At 57.1% G+C, this 22,593-nt stretch overlaps 2 protein-coding genes and 1 non-coding gene across 9 annotated transcripts; 1 reads left to right on the plus strand and 2 right to left on the minus strand.

Annotated features, from left to right (window-relative positions):
* Positions 1-373: 373 nt before the first annotated feature.
* Positions 374-11,703, minus strand: GMEB1 (glucocorticoid modulatory element binding protein 1). 2 transcript variants are annotated; one of them, XM_032132216.1, is made up of 10 exons: positions 11,620-11,703; positions 10,082-10,242; positions 9,077-9,159; positions 8,006-8,130; positions 7,070-7,173; positions 6,500-6,654; positions 5,246-5,374; positions 4,408-4,545; positions 3,232-3,354; positions 374-2,146 (listed from the first exon to the last, which is right to left on the minus strand). In XM_032132216.1, exons 2-10 carry the CDS (start codon positions 10,207-10,209, stop codon positions 1,440-1,442), a joined length of 1,692 nt encoding a protein of 563 aa, XP_031988107.1. In that variant the 5' UTR covers positions 10,210-10,242; positions 11,620-11,703; the 3' UTR covers positions 374-1,439. The 2 variants fall into 2 exon arrangements, with proteins under 2 accessions (XP_031988107.1, XP_031988108.1); XM_032132217.1 differs by lacking the exons at positions 10,082-10,242; positions 11,620-11,703 and adding an exon at positions 8,866-8,986 and having other exon boundaries at positions 9,077-9,160.
* LOC116454971 (discoidin, CUB and LCCL domain-containing protein 1-like) lies at positions 11,695-22,071 on the plus strand. Of its 6 annotated transcripts, none has more exons than XM_032132209.1 (15): positions 11,695-12,042; positions 14,937-15,158; positions 17,313-17,450; positions 17,909-17,960; positions 18,147-18,219; positions 18,386-18,519; positions 18,667-18,704; positions 18,823-19,017; positions 19,711-19,832; positions 19,916-20,084; positions 20,200-20,292; positions 20,487-20,574; positions 20,767-20,804; positions 20,962-21,069; positions 21,541-22,071. In XM_032132209.1, the coding sequence occupies exons 1-15, from the start codon at positions 11,784-11,786 to the stop codon at positions 21,927-21,929; spliced, it is 2,118 nt and encodes a 705-aa protein (XP_031988100.1). In that variant the 5' UTR covers positions 11,695-11,783; the 3' UTR covers positions 21,930-22,071. The 6 variants fall into 6 exon arrangements, with proteins under 6 accessions (XP_031988100.1, XP_031988101.1, XP_031988103.1 ...); XM_032132211.1 differs by lacking the exon at positions 11,695-12,042 and adding an exon at positions 12,152-12,257; XM_032132213.1 differs by lacking the exon at positions 11,695-12,042 and adding an exon at positions 12,286-14,846.
* Positions 22,072-22,324: 253 nt separating this feature from the next.
* Positions 22,325-22,453, minus strand: LOC116455194. Its single transcript, XR_004244331.1, has one exon. It is a non-coding gene; the product is annotated as a U11 spliceosomal RNA (small nuclear RNA).
* Between the last annotated feature and the right edge of the window lie 140 nt (positions 22,454-22,593).

The raw sequence follows: 22,593 nt of genomic DNA on the forward strand, positions 1-22,593 counted from the left end.
AAGGTCAGAGCAGCAGCAACCACCCCTCACAAACAGGTTCTGGGATCCCTGCTGTCCCCAAGGTGACGGAGACACCGCCTTTCACCTCTCCATGAAAAATCCATTGGAGCTTAATTCTATTTTTCCTTTTAATGCAAAAAAATAGCCAAACACATCTTCCTGCCCTCCCCCCACCCTCCCCAGCTGTGTTTCCTTTGCCGTTGCTCTGCTTAATATTTCCAGCCAAGCAGCTCCCACCCTCCCAGCCCTCCCAAACCTCTGCAGCTCTAAAGCCACCCGGTGCTTCCCCCCTTCCATTTTCCCAGTGTGGCAAAGCCCAAATGGATCTCCAACCACCGAAAAAAAAGAGGGAAAGAGAGAAAACAGCGGGGTGCACAGTATTTCCCCAACGTGCCAGTTCAAATCCTGCCAAGAGATTATAGGAAGAAAGAAGAAAAAATAATACAAAAATAAAATCACCAAACAAGTAGCGACAAGCATGGAGCAGCCTCAGCACACAATGTAAACAGAAGCTGTCCCGATCCGAAATCCGGCTCTCCCGGAAAGCAACAGCACAACATGCTTTGTACACCCCGAAAGGTCCCTGCGGCGCTGAGCAGCCAAGGGGGAGGGTCTGGGTTTGAGCTTGAGTTGATTATAGTTTGCCTTATACAAAAGGCTGAAGTGATCTCGGAGTCTTCAAGCGGCATTTGCAGCACCGAGCCTTGCCAGGCAGGGAAAGGGATGGGGGAAAAGTGCCGTGGGAAGAGGTGGGATTGGGATAGAGGGACCCTGAGAGAAGGTCCCAGGGCTTTGCAGCTGGGAAATCTGGACAAGGGAAGGGAGAGAGCAAACAAATACAAAAAAATAGATATATAAAAACAATTTGTGTGGAGGAGGAGAACACGCACAGTAAATTCATTGTACTGTCAGTCCCCCCCAAAGTAAGAATAAAAAATCCCATTTGAGGTGACAGTGAAGGGTCTGACAGAATTCCCTTCCCTGGGGAAAATAAAAATACAAATGAGGTACCTGTTCCACCCCAAATCCATCACCCTTCTCACAGCCACATCCACACTCAAGCCACCAGTTATTGTCTCTCAAATAAAGCCTCCGGGCCAGGGCAGCCCCAGAGCAGAAGCACCAAGGCGTGGCTAGTTCCTCCTGGTTGGGTTGTCCAGCAGAGATGCAGTCTCTCCTTGACCCTGCCACACGTGGTACTATTCAGTGCTCCACAGAGACGGAGCCTTTTCCACGTCTCACGTGTTTCTCCAGCTTTGTTTTAAAAATCAAAATTGTACACACATATATATATATATATATATATATATATATGAAATATACAGTACGATGAAAATATCCATGGTAACAAATGGGGTGGCTGGAAAAGATGCTTAACAAAAAAGCCTGAAATAAAACAAATTCCCAACTCTTCCCCTAACTGATGCTTGCCTTCCCCACTAGTCTTCCAAGACCACAATCTCCACATTATGGACCTGGTGCTGATGGTCTTCCACATCTCCCACCACTTTCTCCTCAGTCCTCAGCTCTGTCTCCAGGATCACAGCTTTGCCGTCTGACTCGTCTGTGTCTACCTCAGGATCCGGCGCCGGGTCGATCTCTATGATGGTCTGCCCATCGTCCGAGGTGCCTTCCACAGCTTGGATGGTGGAAGTAATGCCAGACTCCATGGCCACCAGTTCCACAGGGTTGACCACGGCCGCCACGTTGGCCAGGGCCCCGCTGTCCTGCATGGCTGCTGAGCTCAGCAGTGCCAGGCTGGAGGATGGGTGCAGGGTGACCGTGTCCGAGGAGCTGGTCTTGGAGGATGAAACCACGGTGGCATATCGGAAGAGCTGGGAGCCAGATGGCAAGGTATGAACAGTCACCGGGCTGGAGCCTTGGCTGAGGGTTGCCACCGGGATGTTGCCCACAGAGAACTGTTGTCCAACGGGCGCAATGGCGATGGGGGAGATGACAGTGAACTGAGGCTGCTGGATGGGGGTGGAGGGGCTGAGGATGGTGGCAGAGGCTGGACGCTGCAGACGGGGTCTCTTGGGGGGCTTGGGAGCACTCACGGGCATCAGCACCACATTCTGGATGGTTTGGGACTTGGCCTTCTGGTCCCTGGCAAGTTTCTTCTGCTCTTCCAGCTGCCGCTCCAGGTCTGCAAAGGGAATGGTGGAGCAACACGTCACGCCAGGGTAAGTAGGAGCTCCTGGGGCTCCAGAACCAACCATCACTCCCAGGTTTGTGACAGGAGGTCACCCAACCACCCAGTGAGCCTGATCTTGGCTTCTCCCTTGAGATCAAATGGCACTGAAGGAAAAGGGTAGGTTCTCCTGCCACCCACATAGACCTGGTCAATGTTCTGGCTGCCAGCGCCTGGGTAAGACACAGGTAACATTCTGTACCTGTTGGCTACTCCTACTGACGAGGAGATGGACATTCCTGCTCCCCAAACTAAACCCACCCGCAAGGGAGTGTGGACAACCCCACCTCTACCCCCCACCCTGGCAGTTAGAATTGCTTCCTGAGCTTGGCTGGGTCACCTCCCCAGGAGCCAAGCACCTGCACTAGGGACAGCAGCAGGATGCCTGGGTCAGCGAAACATCCCCCTCAACCCTTGTCAGTGGTGGGAACACTGGGAGCCAGAAGTAGCACAGTAACCACATTTATTCAGGGCAGTAGGGGACTAGGACATCTCAGATAACAACAGATCCTACAGGACATAGCGAGGAGGGAGACACATTCAGTGAGCAGCTCTGGGGATCCCAGGTCAGTCAGTGGCTTCAGCTCAGGGGAAGCTGAGCAGGACACCCAATAGCTCCGCAAGACAAGCAGGTAGCCCCGATAGCCAAGACAAGCAGAAGCTCAGCACCCCATACTCGGACAGGCTTATTAGCTCAGGTACAGCATGACACTGTCCACGGCTCGGGTGACTATGGCCCAGCACTGAGCTGGCAGGTCCTATTCCTGATCCCGAGGGAATTGGACTCAAGCCCGCAACACCCCGACTGCAGCAAAGGGCACGGACTTTGGGCTGTCCAACGCCCCAAGCAACTGCTCTCTGTGAGGCAGGGGAGAGACAAAATTCCACTCAAGCCCTAGGACAGAAAGGGATTGGGATGCACTTGTTCTGGGGTAGCCTGTAGTGAACACTAACCCTCATTCATTGGGGTTGTGTGGAAGGAAAGTCACGTCCATTCCCAAGAGCAGCAGCAGGATGTGAACCCTTATTAGGCACTTTACCTGCCAATGTGTAAAGAAACTGCTCCTCTCCTTGCTCTGTCTGGTTTTTCCTGTTGTCCAGTACCTTCTTGACTGTGTCCATTAAGCCAAATGTATGGGCAACGTTGTTCAGGACTGCAGCATCTCCAAGGAAAGGGCACAGGGATGTTAAGACTTGGGCACTCAAAAGATGCTCCTGTTACACCAAAAATTTTCTACCGCTTTTTCAAACTCTCTCTGTTCTTTCACAAGGGCTAGCTAACAAGGGGAAGCCCAGCTCCCTCATCCTTCTGACATCCCAGGATTAAAAAATCCCATTCACATGATAAAGCAAATTGAACAGAGCTGTGTCACTCAAGCAGCTCCAAATTGCTGCAAATGACAGTGTAATTTGCAATCACAGAGATACAAATGAGCTCTCCACCCACAAATCATCACCCCATGCTGCTGACAGTGTCATTAACATGCCAAGCTCCGCTGAAAACTGTGCAAAATGTCTATTATAATCCACTGACTTCAACCACTCGCAGTTCCCAAAGAACTACCACCTACCAGACACAAAGACCCGCCAGCCCAAAGTTAAATTAGAAATTTTTTTTTAAAAAATCCTGGGTAAAATGAAGTTTGTGGCTACATGGATGTTCTCTCAGGAAGAGCATCGACAAGAGGTGTTCACAGGGGCATGTGCCGAACCGGATTAGGGAGCTGATCCAAGTTAAAAATAACCCTAAAAAGGGGAGGGGAGTTATTTTTAACCCAGATTGCTTCCCTCATCTGGTTCAGCCCCCAAAACAGGTTTTCTGGCACCAGTGAAAGCAGAACGAGAAGTGAGGGGGTAGGACCTGTTTAAGCCTGCAGTGTCACAGAGAAGTGTTTGAGTAACTCCAGTCCAAGTGACTCTGGGAGAGCTTCCATGAGGGCTGGGAGCTGCAGACAGTCATCTGATGGTCCCAGCAAGCTGCCAGGGTCACTTTGCTGAGGGAACAGGGTGGAACAGTGTGTCCTTGTGCTTTGAAGCAAGGGGACTTCACAGCTGGGCAGGCTGAGAACACACAGAGACTGTGCTCCCACAACTCAGCTAATGAGTGGGAACTCACTCCCTATCCTGACTCACCAGCTTTACATGGTGGGATGGACCCTTAGCACTTTTTGTTTTGCCTGCAGCTGCCCTTTTGAGGCTTCTTCCTCACAACCTACCTGTCATCTGGAAGGGAGACTGACCCAACCGCTGCTGCACACCTCTTAGGACTTCTTCTATCTCCTTCTGGATGTTGCACACCACCTCTTCCATCAGCCCCACATCAGCTATTCCTTTCCAGAACATCAGTGTGTCCTCTGACACAAAAGAGGAGGAAAAGAAGTCAACATGTACAAGCATTTGGCATTTTTCCCACAGGGCCACCTTAAACCTCTCAGACAAACGTATCTTTTCAAAGTGACTACCTTTGCAAGGTAGTTTGGCCACTGGGGTGGACAGGACACGTGAAAAAACTAACCAATCCCAAGCCAAGCAAAATGGACTTGGGGAGCAAATCAGGAACAGGTTTTCAAGCAAGTCCATGACTTCCAAGGCAACATTTCACATTTCTGCAAGGTGCAGAACTTAATATCATTATTTGAGGAAATTCTAGCTAAGCTTCCATACTGATACTACAAGGGAATGCAAGGCCAGAGAGACAGAACAGAGAGTCGACAGGGAACAAACATGACTCTGCTCCTTGTTGGTTCCAGCCTGGCTCCAGGCTGGCAGATGTGTTTCACATCCTTGGAATAAAATAGAAAAGCCCCTCACTGTAACCAGTAACATCTGATCTAAGGGATCATCCATCCACCACGAGGCCACGGACAAAGTACTACAGTGGTAAGGAGCTCCACTGGCAGAAAGCCTCCATGCCTGGGAAATGCTGGGATAGCCAAGGGGCTGGGGGACAGTTTTGTCATTGCCCAAATTTTACTTGTTTTGAAGATTTAGGTTTCCAAAATGTAACAGGGGAGGAGAGGGGAAAAAACCACCCAACAAGCAGCCTGAGATTACCTGAGATCTCATCTGTGTCCTTTTTCATGCCTTCCTCAGTGGCCATGGTGACAGCAGCTGTCAGAGCCGAGTTCCACTCGATCCCCTCCTCCATACTCTCCTCCGACAGCGCGATCTGGGTGATGCTCCCTGCCAGAGAGCCCCCATCAGCTCCCTCTGCCAGCCCTGAATCCCTGCTTTGCTTCCCAACCCCTGAGTCCTCCCCAGGCTCTCTTTCACTCTTTGCGTCAGGTTTGTGCTTGGATCCTTTCAACCAAAACAGTTAAAAGCAAATATTGCTGCTTCTCAATTGGAACTGTGAAGAACTCTGGGGCTTCTGGAGGGAAAACCATGTGCCTTGCACAGTGGAGTCCCAGTTCAAGGGAGCAGAAAGGGATCAGAATAAAGAAGGGAACAAATAAGGCTCAGCCCAGCCACCCTTCTCGCCTTGCATCATTCACAGGCAGCTCTGCACCCCTAATCCCTCAGGAAATTGTGCCAGGGTCCAAGCTGGTTTATAGAAGGGAAATGGATCTGACTTGATCCTAAGTTTCTGGATCAAATTTGGGACTAAACCAATGTGCAGCCACTCTAAGTTGGCTATGGTGCTTTCCAAGAGATTCTCCTTAGCCTATGGACAACTCTGCCATGTCACCCACCCAGGGGCTCAGAGAAATATAACCCACCCAGCTTAACAGTGTGGTACAGTTGGGAATAGTCTTCTCCCTTAACCTCAGCAAAGAGATCTGTTTCTGCTCTGCAGCATAGGATCACTGAGAACTTGCAGTTCGAACAACAACCAAATCATGTCCAGCCACCACATTCTGCACATGGATGTTCTGAAGGAGGACAGCATCTCTAAATTCACTCCTAAGTATGAGCCTAAGTCATGCCTTTATAACAGACTCCCAACTGGAAAATATATCAGAAAATGCTGTGCGAGCTCTAACAGGTGTTTGCTCACGTGATGATCCCAGAGCAAGGATCCCTGCAAGGCTCTCAATCCCACTCCTGGCTACCAACGCTGCCTCTCTGGAAAGCAGCTGCTTGATGCCAGCAGTTTTCCAGCCTTCCCAGTCCTGCAGAGCAGAGCTCCCTGACGGATGCTGCCAAGACTTCTCCAAACAGACATGAGAAGCATTTTCCTTCCCAGAAACCAGAGCAATCTCCTGGTGGGACTGCCCTGCTGTGCCCAGGGAGAAGGTGTAAAGTGTGTGTGGGAGGGACAGGAGCATCAGAGGGAAGTTCCCATGGCATTGGTAACTGCTTTCCTACCGTCAGCTGAGGTTGGAGTCTGCACCACGCTCTGCTGCCCTGGCACTGGTGCTCTGGCGCTGCTGATCAGGAGATCAAACTTGGTGCTTCGACAGGTGTTGGTGCAAACTTTGTCATGTTGATAGAAGTCAATCTGCCCTGAATCCATCATCTTCCTGTGCAGGGAGTAGGGATAGAATCAGGCTCAGCTCAAATCTCAGCCTGAAGACAAAAGGCAGTATTCCACCTGGGAATGCTATGGCCATGGGAAGGAAAGAGAAAGGGAGATCCCAGGGCCACTCTGCACACAAAAAATCTCCTGCAAGGCTTTCAAATGGCAAATACAAGCCAGCCCCAGCTTCACATACAGGGCTTCAGTCCTGTTCCACCCCAGGTTCCCCAGGCAAGGCCACTTCTGTCCAGGATGAGGGATCCTGACCCTCACATCATGGGGCCGGGATCTCTGCAGGCTGCTGGCCAGGTACTGTGGGCCTCCAAGAGGCCTCCTGGGGACTGCAAAGCAGACAAAACACCTGCTGGGGGTCCTGCAGCTACAGGGGTGGAGCCCTGAAGCTGGACAGGGTCAAATACCTTAGCATGATTCCTCCAAGGCGAATGGCTCTCTTCCAATCCTTCAGGGTAGACTTCCCAGCCAGGTGAACAAAATGCTTCGGGCTGATCAGTTGGTCATTGAACTGGCAATGAGACAAGTAAAGGCTCAGCAAACAGGGTAACATCGCTTGGGAGGATTGGGACATCCAACACAGCTCATCTGAGCCCCCACTTCCACCCAGAGAGAGGAGTTGCTTCTCAGATCCCTCCCAGCTTTGATCCCCTGGACACAGCAACGCTCACAGCTCCAGGAAGGACGTCTGTAGGAATGATCTGCCAGCCACAGGCATTCACAGCCCTAACCAAGAACAGCCTTAACCAAGAACAGCCCTGAAGGCTTTATATGAACCAAATCATCTCCTATGAACATGTACAGTCATCTTGGAGATCATTACAGGAGGTTTCTGTTACATCCAATGGCCCAGCAGCATCCAGCTGACACAGGTATTCCCTTGGGCATCCATTCTGCCCTGCTCCAGTGACTCGAGTAGTTCCTGTTGAGGGGCAGGAGCACAAGGGGCTTGGCTGTCACATTGCCATACTCTCAGGTGGGAAAAGGTAACACCAAGATTTCCCTTCTCAATGCAACCTGCTTGCCAAGGAAGTGACAGGAGTGGAGTACCAGGACACTGAGGAAAAGGGAGGAGGCAAAGCTCTGCCAGATCTCAACACACATCTCCTGCCTGCCTTCAGTCCCTCCTCAAAGGCCAATACAGCTGAAATATGAAGTGGGTGATAGATATCCTTCCCTCCTTAACCCACTCTTTCCATGCTTCTCCCCATCAAAAAACAAGTTTAGCACCAACAATCCAAGGACTCGGTTAGGATGAAACACAAAAACTAAAGAATTCCTGTGGAGGCCAACCAGCGCACCTGGAGAGCAGAGGAGAAATCCACTGGGAGTTTCTCCCTTACCTTCACACACTTGACATTAATTCCTGGACAGACAAACTTCTTCCAGAGGAGGATGGCTTTGCTCTCCCCACAGGTGATGGGATAGGCGATCTCGATTTCCTCACTCGTTTCGAGGGTGCTGGGGTCTGAGGGAGGAACGACTCAAAATGAAACTTTCCACCCAAGAGGCTCCAATCCCACAAGGCAGGAGCTGGAAGCTCACAGGCTGTGAGACCTGCACTTGGGAAACCAAAAAAAAGGCCAGATCCCAGTTCAGGATCAGTCCTCTCTTTGTCTTCTCAGAGTTAGTTCAGATTAACTCTTAACAGCAACTGGGATCTGCTTTTTGGTATAACAATGCTCCAAATAAAGTTCATTTATAAGGAAACGTGAAATCAGAAATCCAACACATCTGTAAGAGGGTAGGTGTCAATGAGAACAATCTTAGTGGCAACAAAATGGTTTAAAGTTTGAAGCACAGATATCTCTCCAATTCTTGCAGCTCTGGTACCTCTTTAGCAGTGATACCAGATATTTACTGATAATATATTCTCTTCACGTGCAGAGTTTCTGCTAAGCCTGCCAAAAGACCCATACCCACACAGGAAGCAGAACTCTAGTCAAGATCTAGTGACAGCACCCGGTGACAGGAGCCTTTTCCCACACACTGCTCAGGATGGCAGGGAGCACTGGGAGCCAGCCTGCTTGGTTCTTCTGAACATCCAATCCAAACCATCGGACTGTTGGTTCAGCAAAGACCCCGCAACCAGAGCCTGATGCTTCAGCCACCACATCTTCATCACTATCATTCCTGCTGCCAGTGTCTGCACACATGACTAGGGTGACATCCCGGCTCCCCTGCACCCTGTGGGAGCCCTTACCATTCATTGCAGGAGAGCCAGGATCTCACTTCCAGGACTTTGAGACCAAGCAGTAACAGCAGACTCTTACTCCAGAGTATGCCCAGCCCCTGCACCCACATCCATGCCTGGGAATCAGCATCTGCAGGGGCAGAGCCAGAAGGAAGCCCAGCGGACTGGAGACACCAGCCCTGCATAGGAGGGGATTCATCCATGCCAAGTGGGAACTCACCAATCCCTTCTTCCAGCTTGTGGATGGTGTGGGTTTCAACGGCCACCACAGCAGCGCTGGCCTCAGAGCCCTCTTGGTAAATCCTGTGGTGAAAGTGGCCATCCATAAACAAACTGTATAAATCATGGGAGATTAGGATTCACAGCACAGGGTTAAAAATTCAGTTAATTTCTTTTTGCCTGTCCTCAAGGGACATGAATTTTGTCTGATACAGCTTCAATCACCAGGAATTTTTTGGCACGTACAAAACACGAATAATCCCAAGGCCTGACACATGCAGAAGCATTCCCAGTGCTGTCATCCCACCCTCCACACTGCCAGCGCCACTGAGGCGGCTCTGCAGGCTTCCCTGTGCCTTCTCCTCTGCTTTCTGTCACCCTCAACAGCAGGAAGCAGAGCCCAGTGTCCCAGGATTTCCCTTCCAGTCCTGTGTGACACTGCAGCACAGATGACCACAAAGGGAAGTTGCTGTCAGGCCCACAGCCACCCTGCCCTGCAAATATTAGCAAACTAGAGCCAGTTTTTTTCCATCCTGATTGATCCAGAGTGCAGATGAGACCACTCTCTGCAGCAGCTGCCAGGGAGCCACAAAATTCCCTCCACATCCCAGCCTCACTTTTAGAAGAGGATTATTTTAGGGGAGAGCTGGCACAGAGGCACATAAAGGTCTGAACACACAGACCACTGCGTTCAGCAGCTGCAGTGTGGCAAAACCCAACCCTGGGACTGGAGAAGGAAGAGAGAGACTGGGACAGCACTGCTTCCACGATCCAGGAGCACTGCACCAACACAGCCTCGCAGGACAATTTCAGCCCTCGGAGGCCCCGTGACAGCCACACACACTAAAGCTTTAATTTGTTGCATTTTCTCTCTCCCCTGCATGGCACAAAACTGACGCAGACCTGGAAAACACAGTGACGCTCTGTCCCCGGACCATGAAAACCCACAGGGCTCCCCCCCATCCCACTTCGCACCTCCCAGTTACACCAGTACAATCCTACTCACCCTTGCTGCACCGGCTGGAGCTGCAAGATCACTTGGGTTTTGGTATCCTCCGGGTTCTCCCCTTCATTCCTGTCACTTGGTACAACCACCACATCACCCACAGGGACGCTCACCTCGGCATTCGCCATCTCTCACATGAACCCGGCGAGGTTTTCTCCTCCCTGTGGATCACGAGAGCTGGGAACAGATCCCAGAGGCAGATCCCCCCAGTGTCATCCCACTCATAACTTCCCGAGCCAGCAGCTCTCTCCAGCTCTGAACCCCCCAACCTGGCACCAGGGAACAAACCCACATGGTGGGTTTTGGCAAGAGTGCGTTTCCAACACAGAGCTTCTCCCGCTGGCCCTGGCCGGCAGTGCTTCCAGCCGTCCCTGGGATGCTCTGGTCCACCCCTGGGATGCTCTGATCCCTCACTACCAGGAACATGCCTGTGGGTAATCCTTCCCAGTAGAAGCTGGCGTCAAGGTGTGGTGCCACCACAGGAGGACCTGACACGGGGTCCCAGAGCAGCTGCACTCCCAGAGGATGTGTCTATGGTTGTGCAGGAGGCACAAAGGTGGTTTTGTTTCAATGTGGGGCTGGAGTTCATGCCTGCAAGCCTGGGGTCTACAAGCTGCTGGGAAAGCCAGTGTCAGAATCGTGGAATGGTTTGGGTGGGAAGGAACCTGAAAGCTCATCTCATCTCACCCCCTGCCATGGGCAGGGACACCTTTCACTCGACTAGGTTGCTTCAAGCCCCATCCAGCCTGGCCTTGGACACTTCCAGGGATCCAGGGGCAGCCACAGCTTCTCTGGGCAACCTGTGCCAGGGCCTCATCACCCTCACAGGGAAGAATTTCTTCTCAATATCCCTTCTAAATGTCAGAGACTTCAGGTCAGGATCTCCTGGAGGGTGACGGGGGGCTCGGTGTCCCACGGCTGGGATGCACCACGACAAACCTGGAGAGCCACCGGCACAGGGGCCACGCGCCCACCCGGCTCCAGGCGTGGGACCCCCGCGGGTCCCCGCACCTCATCCCGCTCCGGGGGACAGACAGGCCCACCCGAGACTCCCCGAAAGACGGTTGGGCTTCCCCAGATGGCCATCGAGGGGGGGGTTAATAGGACACGGACAAACCGCGGCGGCGATCGCGCCGAGGCCTTAAGTGGGGGGGTGTGGGGGGGGAGGGCTACACAGGGGAACCCCGCGGTGCCTCCGGGCTGCGGTTCGGAGGCCGCCGCCTCACCCGCGCTGGGGTCGAGGGGTCACGTGAGAGGGGACCCGCGGGGCCACCCCGCGGCGCGCACGGCGGTGAAGGGGCGTGGCCTGCCCGGGGGAGGGGGCGTGGCCTCCCCCCCCGGCGCTGGGCCCCCCCCCCAGTACCCCCCCCCCAGCAGCGCGCGCGCGACGTCCGCCCTCGCGGCAGCGGCGGCGGCACGTACGGCGGCGACCCCTCCCTCCCCTCACGGCGGGGCCGGGCCCCCTCCCGCCCCGCCCCGCCCTGTCGCGCCGCATGGCCCCTCCCGGCCCCCGTAGAGCGGCGCCGGCTGGGCCTTACCGTCGGCGAGCGGCCGAGACCGGGGGCTGTGGGACGGGGGAACGGGGGGATGGGGGGGGGCCGGGCCGGGCAGCAGCAGCGCATGCGCAGTGCCCGCCGCGGCCTCGGCCGCCAGCACTTCCGGCCGCCGCCTGCCTTAAAGGCGCCGACCGGTGAAGCGCGTGATGCTGTGCTGCCCCCTGGTGGCCGCGGGCGGTATCGCCCTCGTGGCGTCCCCCGCCAGCCCAGGACACGAGTTGCCGGCGGGGGTGTCACGGCGGGGTTCGCTCCCCCCTGGTCCCGGCAGCGAGCCGTGGAACGCGGTACCGGGCATCTCCCGCCCCGCCCCAAGCCAGCCCCGGCGGGACCACCGGGACCTCCCACGGCCGGCCCGCCTCACCCCCGCCGCGCGGGCCGGTCGACTGACAACGAGGCGGACCAATGGTGACGCGGGGGCGACAGCCAATGGGCGCGGCAGGGTGGAGGGGGGCGGGGCCGGGGCGACAGCGCGGCGGGGCCGCGGCGGGGCCGGGGCGGCGGCGGCGGGAGGAGGATGCGGGCGGGCGGCGGGGCAGCCCCGGTGGCGCTGGCGCTGGCGCTGGTTCGCCGCTGCCTCCTGCTCGGCCCGCTGGGGCTGCGCCCGACCGGCGCACAGGACGGTGAGTGCCGATTGCGGAGCACCGGCGGCGGGACATCCCACACCGGGACGCGGCACCGGGAGCCCCGCTCCCACCGGTACCCCCGGAGCTTCCGCTTCGCTCGCCGGGATGGGGACCGTAACTTGGTGCGGGATGGGGACTGGGAAGGAGGACCGGACGGGCTCGCCTCTGGCCCGGGACGGTCCGGGACGGGCTCTTCGCTGTGTCTGGACCGGGATCCGACCAAGATGGGCTCCCGGGAACGGTTCCCCGCTGTGTCCACACCGGACCACACTGGGACAGGGTCGTCCTAGTTCGCCTGCCCCGGTTGCTTTCCGGAAGGGGGTCCCTGCTATCCCTGTCTCCCGGTACTGACCTGGGACAGGGTCCCTGCCATCCCTTTGTTCCGGTACCGGTCCGAAACGGGATCCCCGCCATCCCTCTGTCCCAGTACCGGACTGGACGGGGTCGCCGCCGTCCGTCTGTCCTGTTACTGGTCCGGGACGGGGTCCCCGGTATCCCTCTGCTCCCGTACCGGACGGGACGAGCTCCCTGCTGCCTCCACCACCCCAGCATCACGCCGGTCCTGCACCCGCCTATTTTCCCCGCGGCCCCCCAGGCTCTCTCTGTGCCTGCCCCCGGTGGCAACTACCCCGGAGGTCCCGAGAGTCCTGCGTTCGGCTCCATCCCGCCTGCAGGCCTTTCCCGGGGAACCCCTAATCCCCGGGTTAAGGGGATCACTGGAGTTTACATGCAGAGCCGGGAGAGCCGGGCAGTGGGCTCCGTCCCGGGAATGCTGCGGAGGATTTGTAGCCGCGAGGTCCAGAACAACCCCGAGGGAATGTTCACCCAAACGTCATCCAAAAGTTCGTGTTTCCCGGTGTCACTCGTCCGCAACTCATCCAACAGCGAGGAGACAACGACGGGTCATCCAAAGCATTATTCTCCGCGAGGGGAAACTGAGGCACGGGGCCAGGGCGGGATCACTGGAGACAGAATCCCGCTACGTTCCCCAAGTGTGATTTGGGGCACATCATGCAGCGGGTTTTTCCACTGGATCCTAAACCCCCACTGGTGGACGCGGAGGAGCTTTCCCGGGGCCGTCAGCATGACGGAGGCAAGAGTGTGCCGGGCTTTTCTCGGACCATCGCCCTGTTGTGTCTTTCTTGCATCCTGTGAGAAAACAAACAAATCCCTGGCAGGAATGACCCCAGCGGGGCCCAGCCCTGAGTTCACCCTCACCCACCGGAAATCCAGTTTTCACAGTTTTTGGGAGAGGAGTGACGTTTCCGCGGCTGGGACTAAGTCCCCCGTGGCTCTCTCTTGGCTATTCCTGGCCCCTCGGTAGCATCTTTGGAGTCAAATTCCCAGGAGTGCCTGCAGCTCTCAGCTTATCTCTGGCATTCCCTCCCGGCACGCGCTGGTCACACTCAGGATGTTTCTAACAAAGATTTCCTTTCCTTGGATGGGTTTTTCCCAGAATGGGTCCCCGCAGCTCCTCTACACCACCAGTGTGGATATGGAGCTGGGGGGATCCATCCAAGAGCCCCATTTGGGCTCATGTGTCCAGCTGTCCTGGCCATAGAGAGTTTTCCATGCAGATCCCAATGGCTTCTACTTTCTGGGCTAGAAACTCCCCCCACACACCCCAAATTTCTCTCCCCTAGCAGAGCAGCCCTTCTGGGAGCTATTGTCCTGGCAGCCCTGGGGTCCCCACTGCCCCCCCCCCCAGCCCCCACTCTCGGAGGGCCTGATCCTTCCCGGCTTTGCTTTGTCAGCAGACACTGCCCAGAAAGGGGAAAAGTTGGTGATTTCGCCCAGTCCCATAGGATAAACCTCCCCCCAGTTTGGCTGGCAGCCCTTTCCGCAGGCTGAGGAGGAGGGGGCTCTGTGGGGGGGCTGGCATCTTTCACCTCCAGCCCCTGCTTTTTTATCCCTGCAGGATTTTCCCTTGCTGGCGCTTTGTGTCGTCTCCCAGCGACAGCGAGGGAAGCCAAGGCTGGGCAAATCTGTGCCCACCATCCCTTTTCTTTCTGGCTGTGCCAGGATGATGCTTGGCAGGAGCAACAGCTTTTGGGGCATGTGGGGAAGAGGTGTGGAGCACTGGACCCCCACAAACCCCCAGCCCATACAGTGGGGCTGAGTGGTGCTTTCCCCTCTTTCCCTGCACCCCAGCCCTGCCCAGAAATTCCGGCCAGATGTCAACGCCGGACGCTTTCAGCTTATTTCCAGGATATTCCCTCATGCCCAGAGGCAGTGAGCCCGGAGAAAAGCCCCTTTTGTGGTGGGTCTGGCATCACCCTGGGAAGAAGGCGGTGGGGATGCTGCAGCTGCCCAAGGTTATCCTCAAGGTCAAGGCTCCAGTCAAGGGGTCCCAGGGGCTGCCCAGTGCTGTACAGCCCTCCCTGAATCCTTTTGTATCCCCCCAAATTGGGGTTCTCCTGGACTGGGGCATGTAGAGGAGCTGGAGGTAGAGGGGATGGCTCTGGGGGAAGCTATGGCAGCTTCATCCCTGGATCCCCCTGCGGACAGTTCCCAGTGCTGGGAGCATCCAGAAAAACCACTAGAAAATGATGCTTTGGACGAGGAAAACACTTGAAGAGGCTGCAGGTGCCCAGGGGTTGTTCTGGGGGCCTCACCAAGAGGGGAGACAGAGGCAGGGAACAGCCTGTCTGAGCCCCCTCCCTGGTGTCTCTGCAGGAAATGGCTGCGGCCACACGCTGCTGACACCCCACAGTGGCACCCTGAGCTCCAAGAACTACCCGGGCACATATCCCAACCACACCGTGTGCTGCTGGCAGCTCCAAGCCCCCCCAGGCACCTCCCTGCTCCTGGCATTCGGGGATGTGGATCTGGAATCCTCGGAGCACTGTGCCCACAGCTCCTTGCTGCTCGCTGACCCCCAGACTGGCACTGCCTACGGTAAGGGGGGGTCCCAGGGGAACTGAGGCAGGAGTGATAACAATGCTGTGGATAGGGAGGATATCAGGAAAATCTGGGGTTTTAGCTGATTTCGTAATGGGGAGGGAGAATATCTAAGGAGGGGTGTAACCAGGTAGGGCAGTATCCAAGGAAGGGGGTATTTGAGGAGGGGGCACCCAAGAACGGGAATATCAGAGGATGGGGGGTACCCAATATCTGAGGAGTGGGTTATCCAGAGAAGAGAAATATCCAAGGATGGGGGTACCTGAGGAGTGAGGGTACCCAAATAGAGGGGATGATATTCAAGGAGGGGGATATCCAAGGAGAGTAATATTTGCGAATGGGGATATCTGAGGAGGCAGGTACCCAAAGAGATGATTATTGCCAGCCTTGGAGGGGAACTGCCCAGTTGGGACCAGATGCAGCCACTGAATAATTAATTCGTCGGCCCAGCCGCTGCCCAAACACGTCCAGGATTTTCCCAGACAGATTTAATCATCTTGGAGGGATTTGGCAGCACTGGGAGCATGACGAGTGCTGAGGAAAACGTCTTGGGGGTGGGGGGAGTGATGGGGTGGGATGGAGGAGCAGCCCTGGTGAGGGACAGGGGCTGGACAGGAGATGCAGTGGGAAATGCAGGATGGAAAGGAGCCAGCTTGGATCCATGGGACTGGGAGTTCTCCCTGTTCTTCAGGGCTTTCACCCTTTCTGGGCTGGTCCCCAGAGGGGTGACAGCATGCGAGGTCCCTGGTCCCCATCCCCTCTGCTGTGGCCTCAGGGACATATTTGTTCCCAAAGCTAAGAGATCTCCTGGCCTCAGGCTGAGACAAAGCAATGCAGGAAAGGGGGGACCCCCCGAGATGATGCTCTTGGGGGGCTGGGGAAGGTGGCTGGACACCCGCAGCCCCTTTGGGTGCCACCAGGGCTATGCCAGCATGACACAGAGCTTGGGTTCCACTCCCTCTCTCGCGGCTGACGCCGGCCCTTGAGAAGTCCCAGATGTTTTTCAGGAAGCGGCTGGAGCAGGCGGAGGCTGTGGGCTCCTTCCTGCTGACTCAGACCCGGTGTCTGGCCCCTGGCCTGATTCTACTGGGACGTGGCAGGGTCCCCATGGGGGTGGCAGCCTCCGGGGCTCAGCTGAGGGGTTCCCAGCTCCCAGGGTATCACTGAGATCCATACAGATGTGGCACCACTGACCCAGGGCAGCACTGGCATCTGGCAACTGGTGGAAGGGAAATCTGCTTGTGTGTCATCTGCATCTCATCTGCATATCATGCAGACCTCAGTTCTATCACATATGTGACATCTCTGCGTGCACGTGTGTTCCACGTCCCCTGGGATCGACCTCCCGGTTCAATATGATCTAGGCAGGGTGAGGGTGTGGGTCAGGGTAGGGAAACTGAGGCACAGGGGGAAGTGTCACCTGCTGCCCCATGAGGACACAGGGACACAGTTCCCTGTCCCCAGGACAACAATGGCATTTGCTCAAAGCATTTCTGGGTGCCCAGAGGCCCCAGTGATGGGCATGATACAGAGCAATGTGGGGGACAGGGGGTGATGGCAGTCCAGGGATTGGGGCCACCTTCTGTCCCCCTTAGGGAGCAGAGATGTCCCTAAGGAACCTGCCTGCCTGCTAAGCTGAAGTTTTAATCAGGGAGATGGAGATTGCAAATTAATGTGGATTAAACGGGGGGGGGGGGGGATGGTTTAGGAGGCAGCTTCAGCAGCACCTGTGAAAGAGCACATGGGGGGGAGACAAGGACACAGCTCCCATTTTGGAGTCCCATGGGGTGATGCCATGTGTACCAGTCCTTGCAGTGGGGGATGCAGTGGCAGGTGCCCGATGAGGGCGATGCGGCTACCCTGGGGCTGGGACCAGCCTGGGCATAGGATCATCCTGAGTGTGGGACCATCCTGGAACATGGGACCGCCCTCAGGATGAGACCAGCCTGGCATGGGGCCACACTGCATGGGACCACCCTTCAGCACCTTGGTGCTGGGATTACCTTGGGGATGGGCCACCCTGGATGTGGGACAACTCTGGGACCACCCTGAGCACAGCCCAAATGCCTGAGCCCCCCTGGCCCTGGCAAGGGCTGAGCCAGGAGAGGGTCCAGGTCCCAAATCTCTCCATGGTGCCATCCCTGCTGGCAGGGCCCTACTGCAGGAACTCCGTCCCTTCTGCCCCACTCCTGGTGACAAACTCCAGCACTGTGACCGTCCTATTCAACAGCACCAGCCACCGCTCGGGACGAGGGCTTCTTTTATCCTATGCCACCACGCAGCACCCAGGTACAGGGGGTAGCATCCCCTGAGACACAGAGACACCCCTGGGACGCATCCTGTCCCATGCAGGGGGGTGAAGGGAGCTCCTTGCTGACCTCGGGATGGGCTCCCATTTCCCTAAGCTCCCTGAACATCCATGTTCTCCCTGGCTGGGGGCAAACATGGGAGACTCCCAGGCCATCCAGCCAGCTGGGACCCCTTCTAGAACCCTGAGCCCCCAAGTCAGGTGGCACCCCAATATCAGGCAGAGCCACAGGCACCCTAGATTGTGCCATGGGGCCAATGGCTGCAGGGACCAAGGGGCCATCCCTCCCTGCCCCTCCAGACATGGGGACTTGAAGGGCAAAACCCAAATGAGGAGCAGGATTAAATTCGGAAGGGGAATGGGGTGCCCTGGGGCAGAAGTGGGTATGTGCTGTGGGGCAGGTGGGGGTCCCTCACCCTGGGGTGTCCCTGCCTTGCAGACCTGGTTTCCTGCCTGGTTCGAGGCACCCACTACACCCAGGAGCATGTCAGGTGAGTGGTCGGAGGTGGGGAATGGTCCCATTTTGGTGTCCCCTGCCCCAGGGGTCCCCATCAGCCCCGGTTTCATCCCCATCCCTCTCCTGAGGTAGAGGTCTGGTGGGATGGGGAGCAGAGCGGGTGTGCAGAGGGGGTTTGGATGGGAGGGAGCCCTGACCCACCCCTTACCATGTGTTTCAGTGTGTACTGCCCTGCAGGCTGCAAGGACATCCATGGGGACATCTGGGGCAACCCAAGCCAGGGCTACCGGGATGTAAGTGTGGGCACCATGGTGCACCCTCCGGGGACGGTCCCCACAGCACATGTGGCCACTGCTTGTCACCCCCAGCAACCCAGAGGTGATGGGTGTGGCCTTGGGGTGCCCCACGGGATGCTCAGGCCTGCCGTGGGGTGCTGCCCTTACCCCCTGCTCCCCGCAGACATCGGTGCTGTGCAAGGCAGCCGTGCATGCCGGGGTGATTGCGGACGAGCTGGGCGGGCAGGTCACCCTGTCCCGGGAGAAGGGGATCACGCTCTATGAGGCAGCCTTTGCCAATGGGCTCCACTCCAAAAGGTGGGTGAGGAGTGGCTGGGGCTGCACCCCACACACAGCTGCGGGACCCATGCACGCTGACACTGGGAAACTGACACCCCTCCATTTCAGAGACCCCAGGGTTTGTTCACCCCCTGTCTGATGCTCCCCCTGCTTTCCTCCACACAGGGGATCTCTTTCTGAGAAGCGACTTGTATTCCACAAAGGTATTTTTTTCCCATCTGCCCTAAAATTAAGGCACAGTTTTGGCTGTCAGACCTGGTGCCACCCGCATGTGCCCAGTTGGGGTTTCCGGGTTCCCAGTGTGCTGTCTCCTGTCCCCAGCCTGTGATGATGTGCTGGAGGTGGTCGCCTTCAATGCCTCATCCTGGTGGCACGAGATGGATGCACTGGGCCAGGACCAAGCCTGGGTGGCCGAACGGGCAGCACTCAGCACCACCGGCCACTCCTGGGCAGCCGAACCCGGTGCCGGGGCCGCCTGGCTGGAGCTGGACCTGGGCACCCGAAGGAATGTCACAGGTGAGAGTTGGCCATCAGATGGGGACAACAGCTGCCTGTGTCCCCATTCACGCTGACCACTGTCCTCCCGCTGTGCCAGCCTCACTCGTCCCCACAAAACTGCCCAGGGCAGTTGCACCCCCATAACTCCCAGGACTCTCTGGAGTTCACTGTGCCATGGTTTTACTGGTGCAAACTGAGATGCACACTAGCCCCCCTGGCTGCTCCTGTCCCCCTTTTGTCCCTTTGCCCCCCTCATCTGCAGCCATTTCTGGGATGAACAAGTTAATATTATGCTCTTGCATCTGGTGCCAGTGAGCATCTTTTGTCTGGCCAGAGCCTGCCGAAAGCAGGGGCTTTGTGCACCAGCGGCTGGCGACCGCGGCGAGGAAAATGGGGACATTGTCCAGCCGGAGGCTGGAGGAGGGAGGAATGCAGGGCTGGCAGCCGGGGCTGGAGGTTATCTGTTCCTGGGGGCAGACCAGGGCATCCCACACTGGAATCTGCCACCCAAACCCCCTCCCAGGATCAGAAGGACCCCCCGTTTGCCAGGTGACATGTCCTGCCCTCCTAGTCCTTTCCCAGCTGAGTCTTGAGTATCCCAGAGATGGGGGTTATTCTAGCTGGGAGTGGAGGGCAGTGGGGTAGAGGGCGGCCCTTCCCCAGGCCCGCAACCTCTGACTAACAGCCGGGACCCCCCTCCTGCCTTCACAGGAATCATCACAAAGGGCTCCTCCGAGCAGCACGACTACTACGTGACGTCCTACCACGTCTCCTCCAGCCGCGACGGGAAGAACTGGAGACCCTACAGAGGCAGCAGTGGCCAGGAGGACAAGGTGTGCATGGGGGGACATCATGGGGCTGAGACCCCCTTCCCATGGATGTTTGGCCATCGGCTCCTCTTCACCCTCTCCGGCAGGTGTTTGAAGGAAACGCCGACAGCCAAGGGGAGGTCTCCAATGCCTTTATCCCCCCAATCGTTGCCCGCTATGTCCGCGTCACACCGCAGAGCTGGCACCAGCGCGTGGCCCTGAAGGTGGCCCTGGTGGGCTGCCAGCTGGCACGGGTCCGCGCGCCCCGTCCCTACGGTGAGACCCTCCACAGGAGCTCGCACCTCCGTGTCCGAAACGTCGTCCTGGGGCCTCCACCTCCCTGTGCACCCAGTGGTGGTCCCACAGTCACAGTCCCCACTCTGCCCCGCAGTGCCCAGTGTCCCCAAGGAGGTCCTTGAACCCACCAGCCACCCAGCCAGCCGCACCCCCATCCCTGGCATCGCCCTGGACCCGGAGAAGGCAGGTGGGTGCCATGGGGGGCTGTCCTTGGGGTGCAGCATTGTCTGGTGGTACTCCAGATGCCAGTGGGGCTTCATTCCCCTGTGGGAACACATTGATTTTCCTGCTGTAGTGGCCCCAGGTGGGCTCCTGGCATTCATGGGTGCAAAGGGGTGGGATGGGGGCCCAGGGGGAGCTGACACTGCCCTCCCTCCCCAGGTTCCACACTGCTGGTGGTGCTTCTCATTGGCTTTGTGCTCCTCTGCTCCTGCCTCCTGCTCCTGGCTTTCATCTGCCACAGGAAGAGGTTCGTCCTGCCTTGACCCCTGCTTTGCCCTGGGGGACTCAGTATCACCTCCCCAAATTTTGGCAGCTTCATCCAGCTGCTCACTGGGTCCCAAGGGGTGCAGTCCCCCATGCAGTGGGTGTGAGGAGATGGGTGGTGGTGGGCACGGGGAAGCTGGGACCTCTTGCCCCATCTTGCCTCTCCCTTTGGCAGGAAGTCAACAGCGGAGCTGAACTGCGGCATCACAAAAGGTAAAAGGGTGCACAACCCCTCCCAAAAATCGGTGCCATGGGGTGCAGCTGGTTTAACTGGTGCTGCTGCCAAGCCTGGACCTGTTCCACCCCCCAGGGGCACCTGCATGTCCAGGTGACAGCCTGTGACAACTGAGGGTCTCCTCTCCCTGCCCAGGGTACCCCAAGCTGGAGTCAAGCCAGGTCTGCTCCCTGCAGAGCCTGCCAGCCCCTAGCCTGTCTTCCTTCCCCACGCCAGGGGACCTGAGCCGGACCCAGTCACCAGGTAACAGGGGCATCAGGGCATGAACTTGTCCCTCAGCCCAGAGCCAGAGCTGAGTCTCCTCCATTGCACCCTCGGGGATGCCCTGGGGTGCCCATTTTCCCCTCCCCATTCTGATCTGATTCCTCCTGCATCATGGTCCTCCTGCAACAGGGAGGCCCTGATTAATTATACCCCCCCTTTAATTATTATAATTAATTATTATAATTGATTGTAATAACGCCACACATTATTTAGTAGTAGTAGTCCACCTCTATCACAGCTATTGGCACTGGAGGGTGGCTGGGGACAGCAGGAGCCCCTCTCTGGTGTGGCAGAGGAATGTGGGGTCTCCGTGTGTGGGTGCCCTGCCCTGGGTGGGTTTTGGCATTTCCCATCCCTGGAAGTCCAAACATGCTAACGTTTTCAACCCACCCCACCCACCTCTGCCACAGCACCATGAGCCCCTCTGACACGGCGGCTTCCCTGTTTCAGAGTACGCTGAGCCAGACCTGGTGCAGGTGAGCCCCAGCAGCCAGACGGGTCCCTCCACCTTCAAGCCACTCCTGGAAGAGGGCTACACTCTGCCGCTGGTCCTGAGCCACTATGACGTCCCGGGAAAGCACCATGAGTACGCAGAGCCGCTGCCGCCAGAGCCTGAGTATGCCACGCCATTCAGTGAGCCGGAGCCTGCCGGGATGCACCGCAGCAGCTGCGGCATCGCAGGGCCCCCTGGGTGCCCCCCGGTGCGGTACCAGACCCCTGCCCCGCGGCCCGGGGAGCTGCCAGCTGGGGTGGAGCAGACTGGCAGCCCCTGCTCCGAGGGGTCCCGTGGGTGGCCTAAGCACTGTCCCCTCGCACACGTGTACCATGAAGCCTTGTGAGGAGGGGAGCACAGCGGCACGATATGAGGCGATTGGGGGGGGGAGGGGGAGGGGGGGAACGTGTAAAGGAGGACTTTCCCCGTGCTAGCAGGGGGCTTTTTAAAAAGTAATCCTATGTAAATATATGTAATACATAGAGAAAGATAGATGTGGAGCGCTGTGCCCCGCACCGCCTGCTGGCCCAGCATGCGATCATCCGCGCGGCTTGGGGTGTCACACTCATTGTCCCAGCTTTCCTGCCGTTCGTGGTGTCATAGGGTCTGCCCCCCACCAACCACAGGGGACGCTTTCGTAGAGCTACACCACGAAAATCAGCGGAGCTACAACCTCTCTCTAACGCGCAGACGCCAACGCCACCGCCCTCTCACTACTCGTTATCTACTGTTCATGGATGCTGGGGTGCCGGAACGAGCGGTTACCGGCGGCCCTCCCTTACAAAAATTGTGCTTCCGAAATCTCTTGATGTCGATTCCGCGGAGGTGGCGTGGAGCCCCCCCGTGCCACACACGGCAGAAGCCCTTTTTGAAATAGTCCTCCTACCCCATCCAAAATGGGGAAGCGCCAGTGCACCGTCAGGTCACGGCGAGGGACGCCACAGACACCAAACATCATGTCTGTGTGTCTATTCCTTTATCCTTCCTCCTCGAGTTCCTCATTTCTTATG

The sequence above is a fragment of the Corvus moneduloides genome, chromosome 23, assembly GCF_009650955.1.
Source record: "Corvus moneduloides isolate bCorMon1 chromosome 23, bCorMon1.pri, whole genome shotgun sequence".
NCBI lineage: Eukaryota > Metazoa > Chordata > Aves > Passeriformes > Corvidae > Corvus > Corvus moneduloides.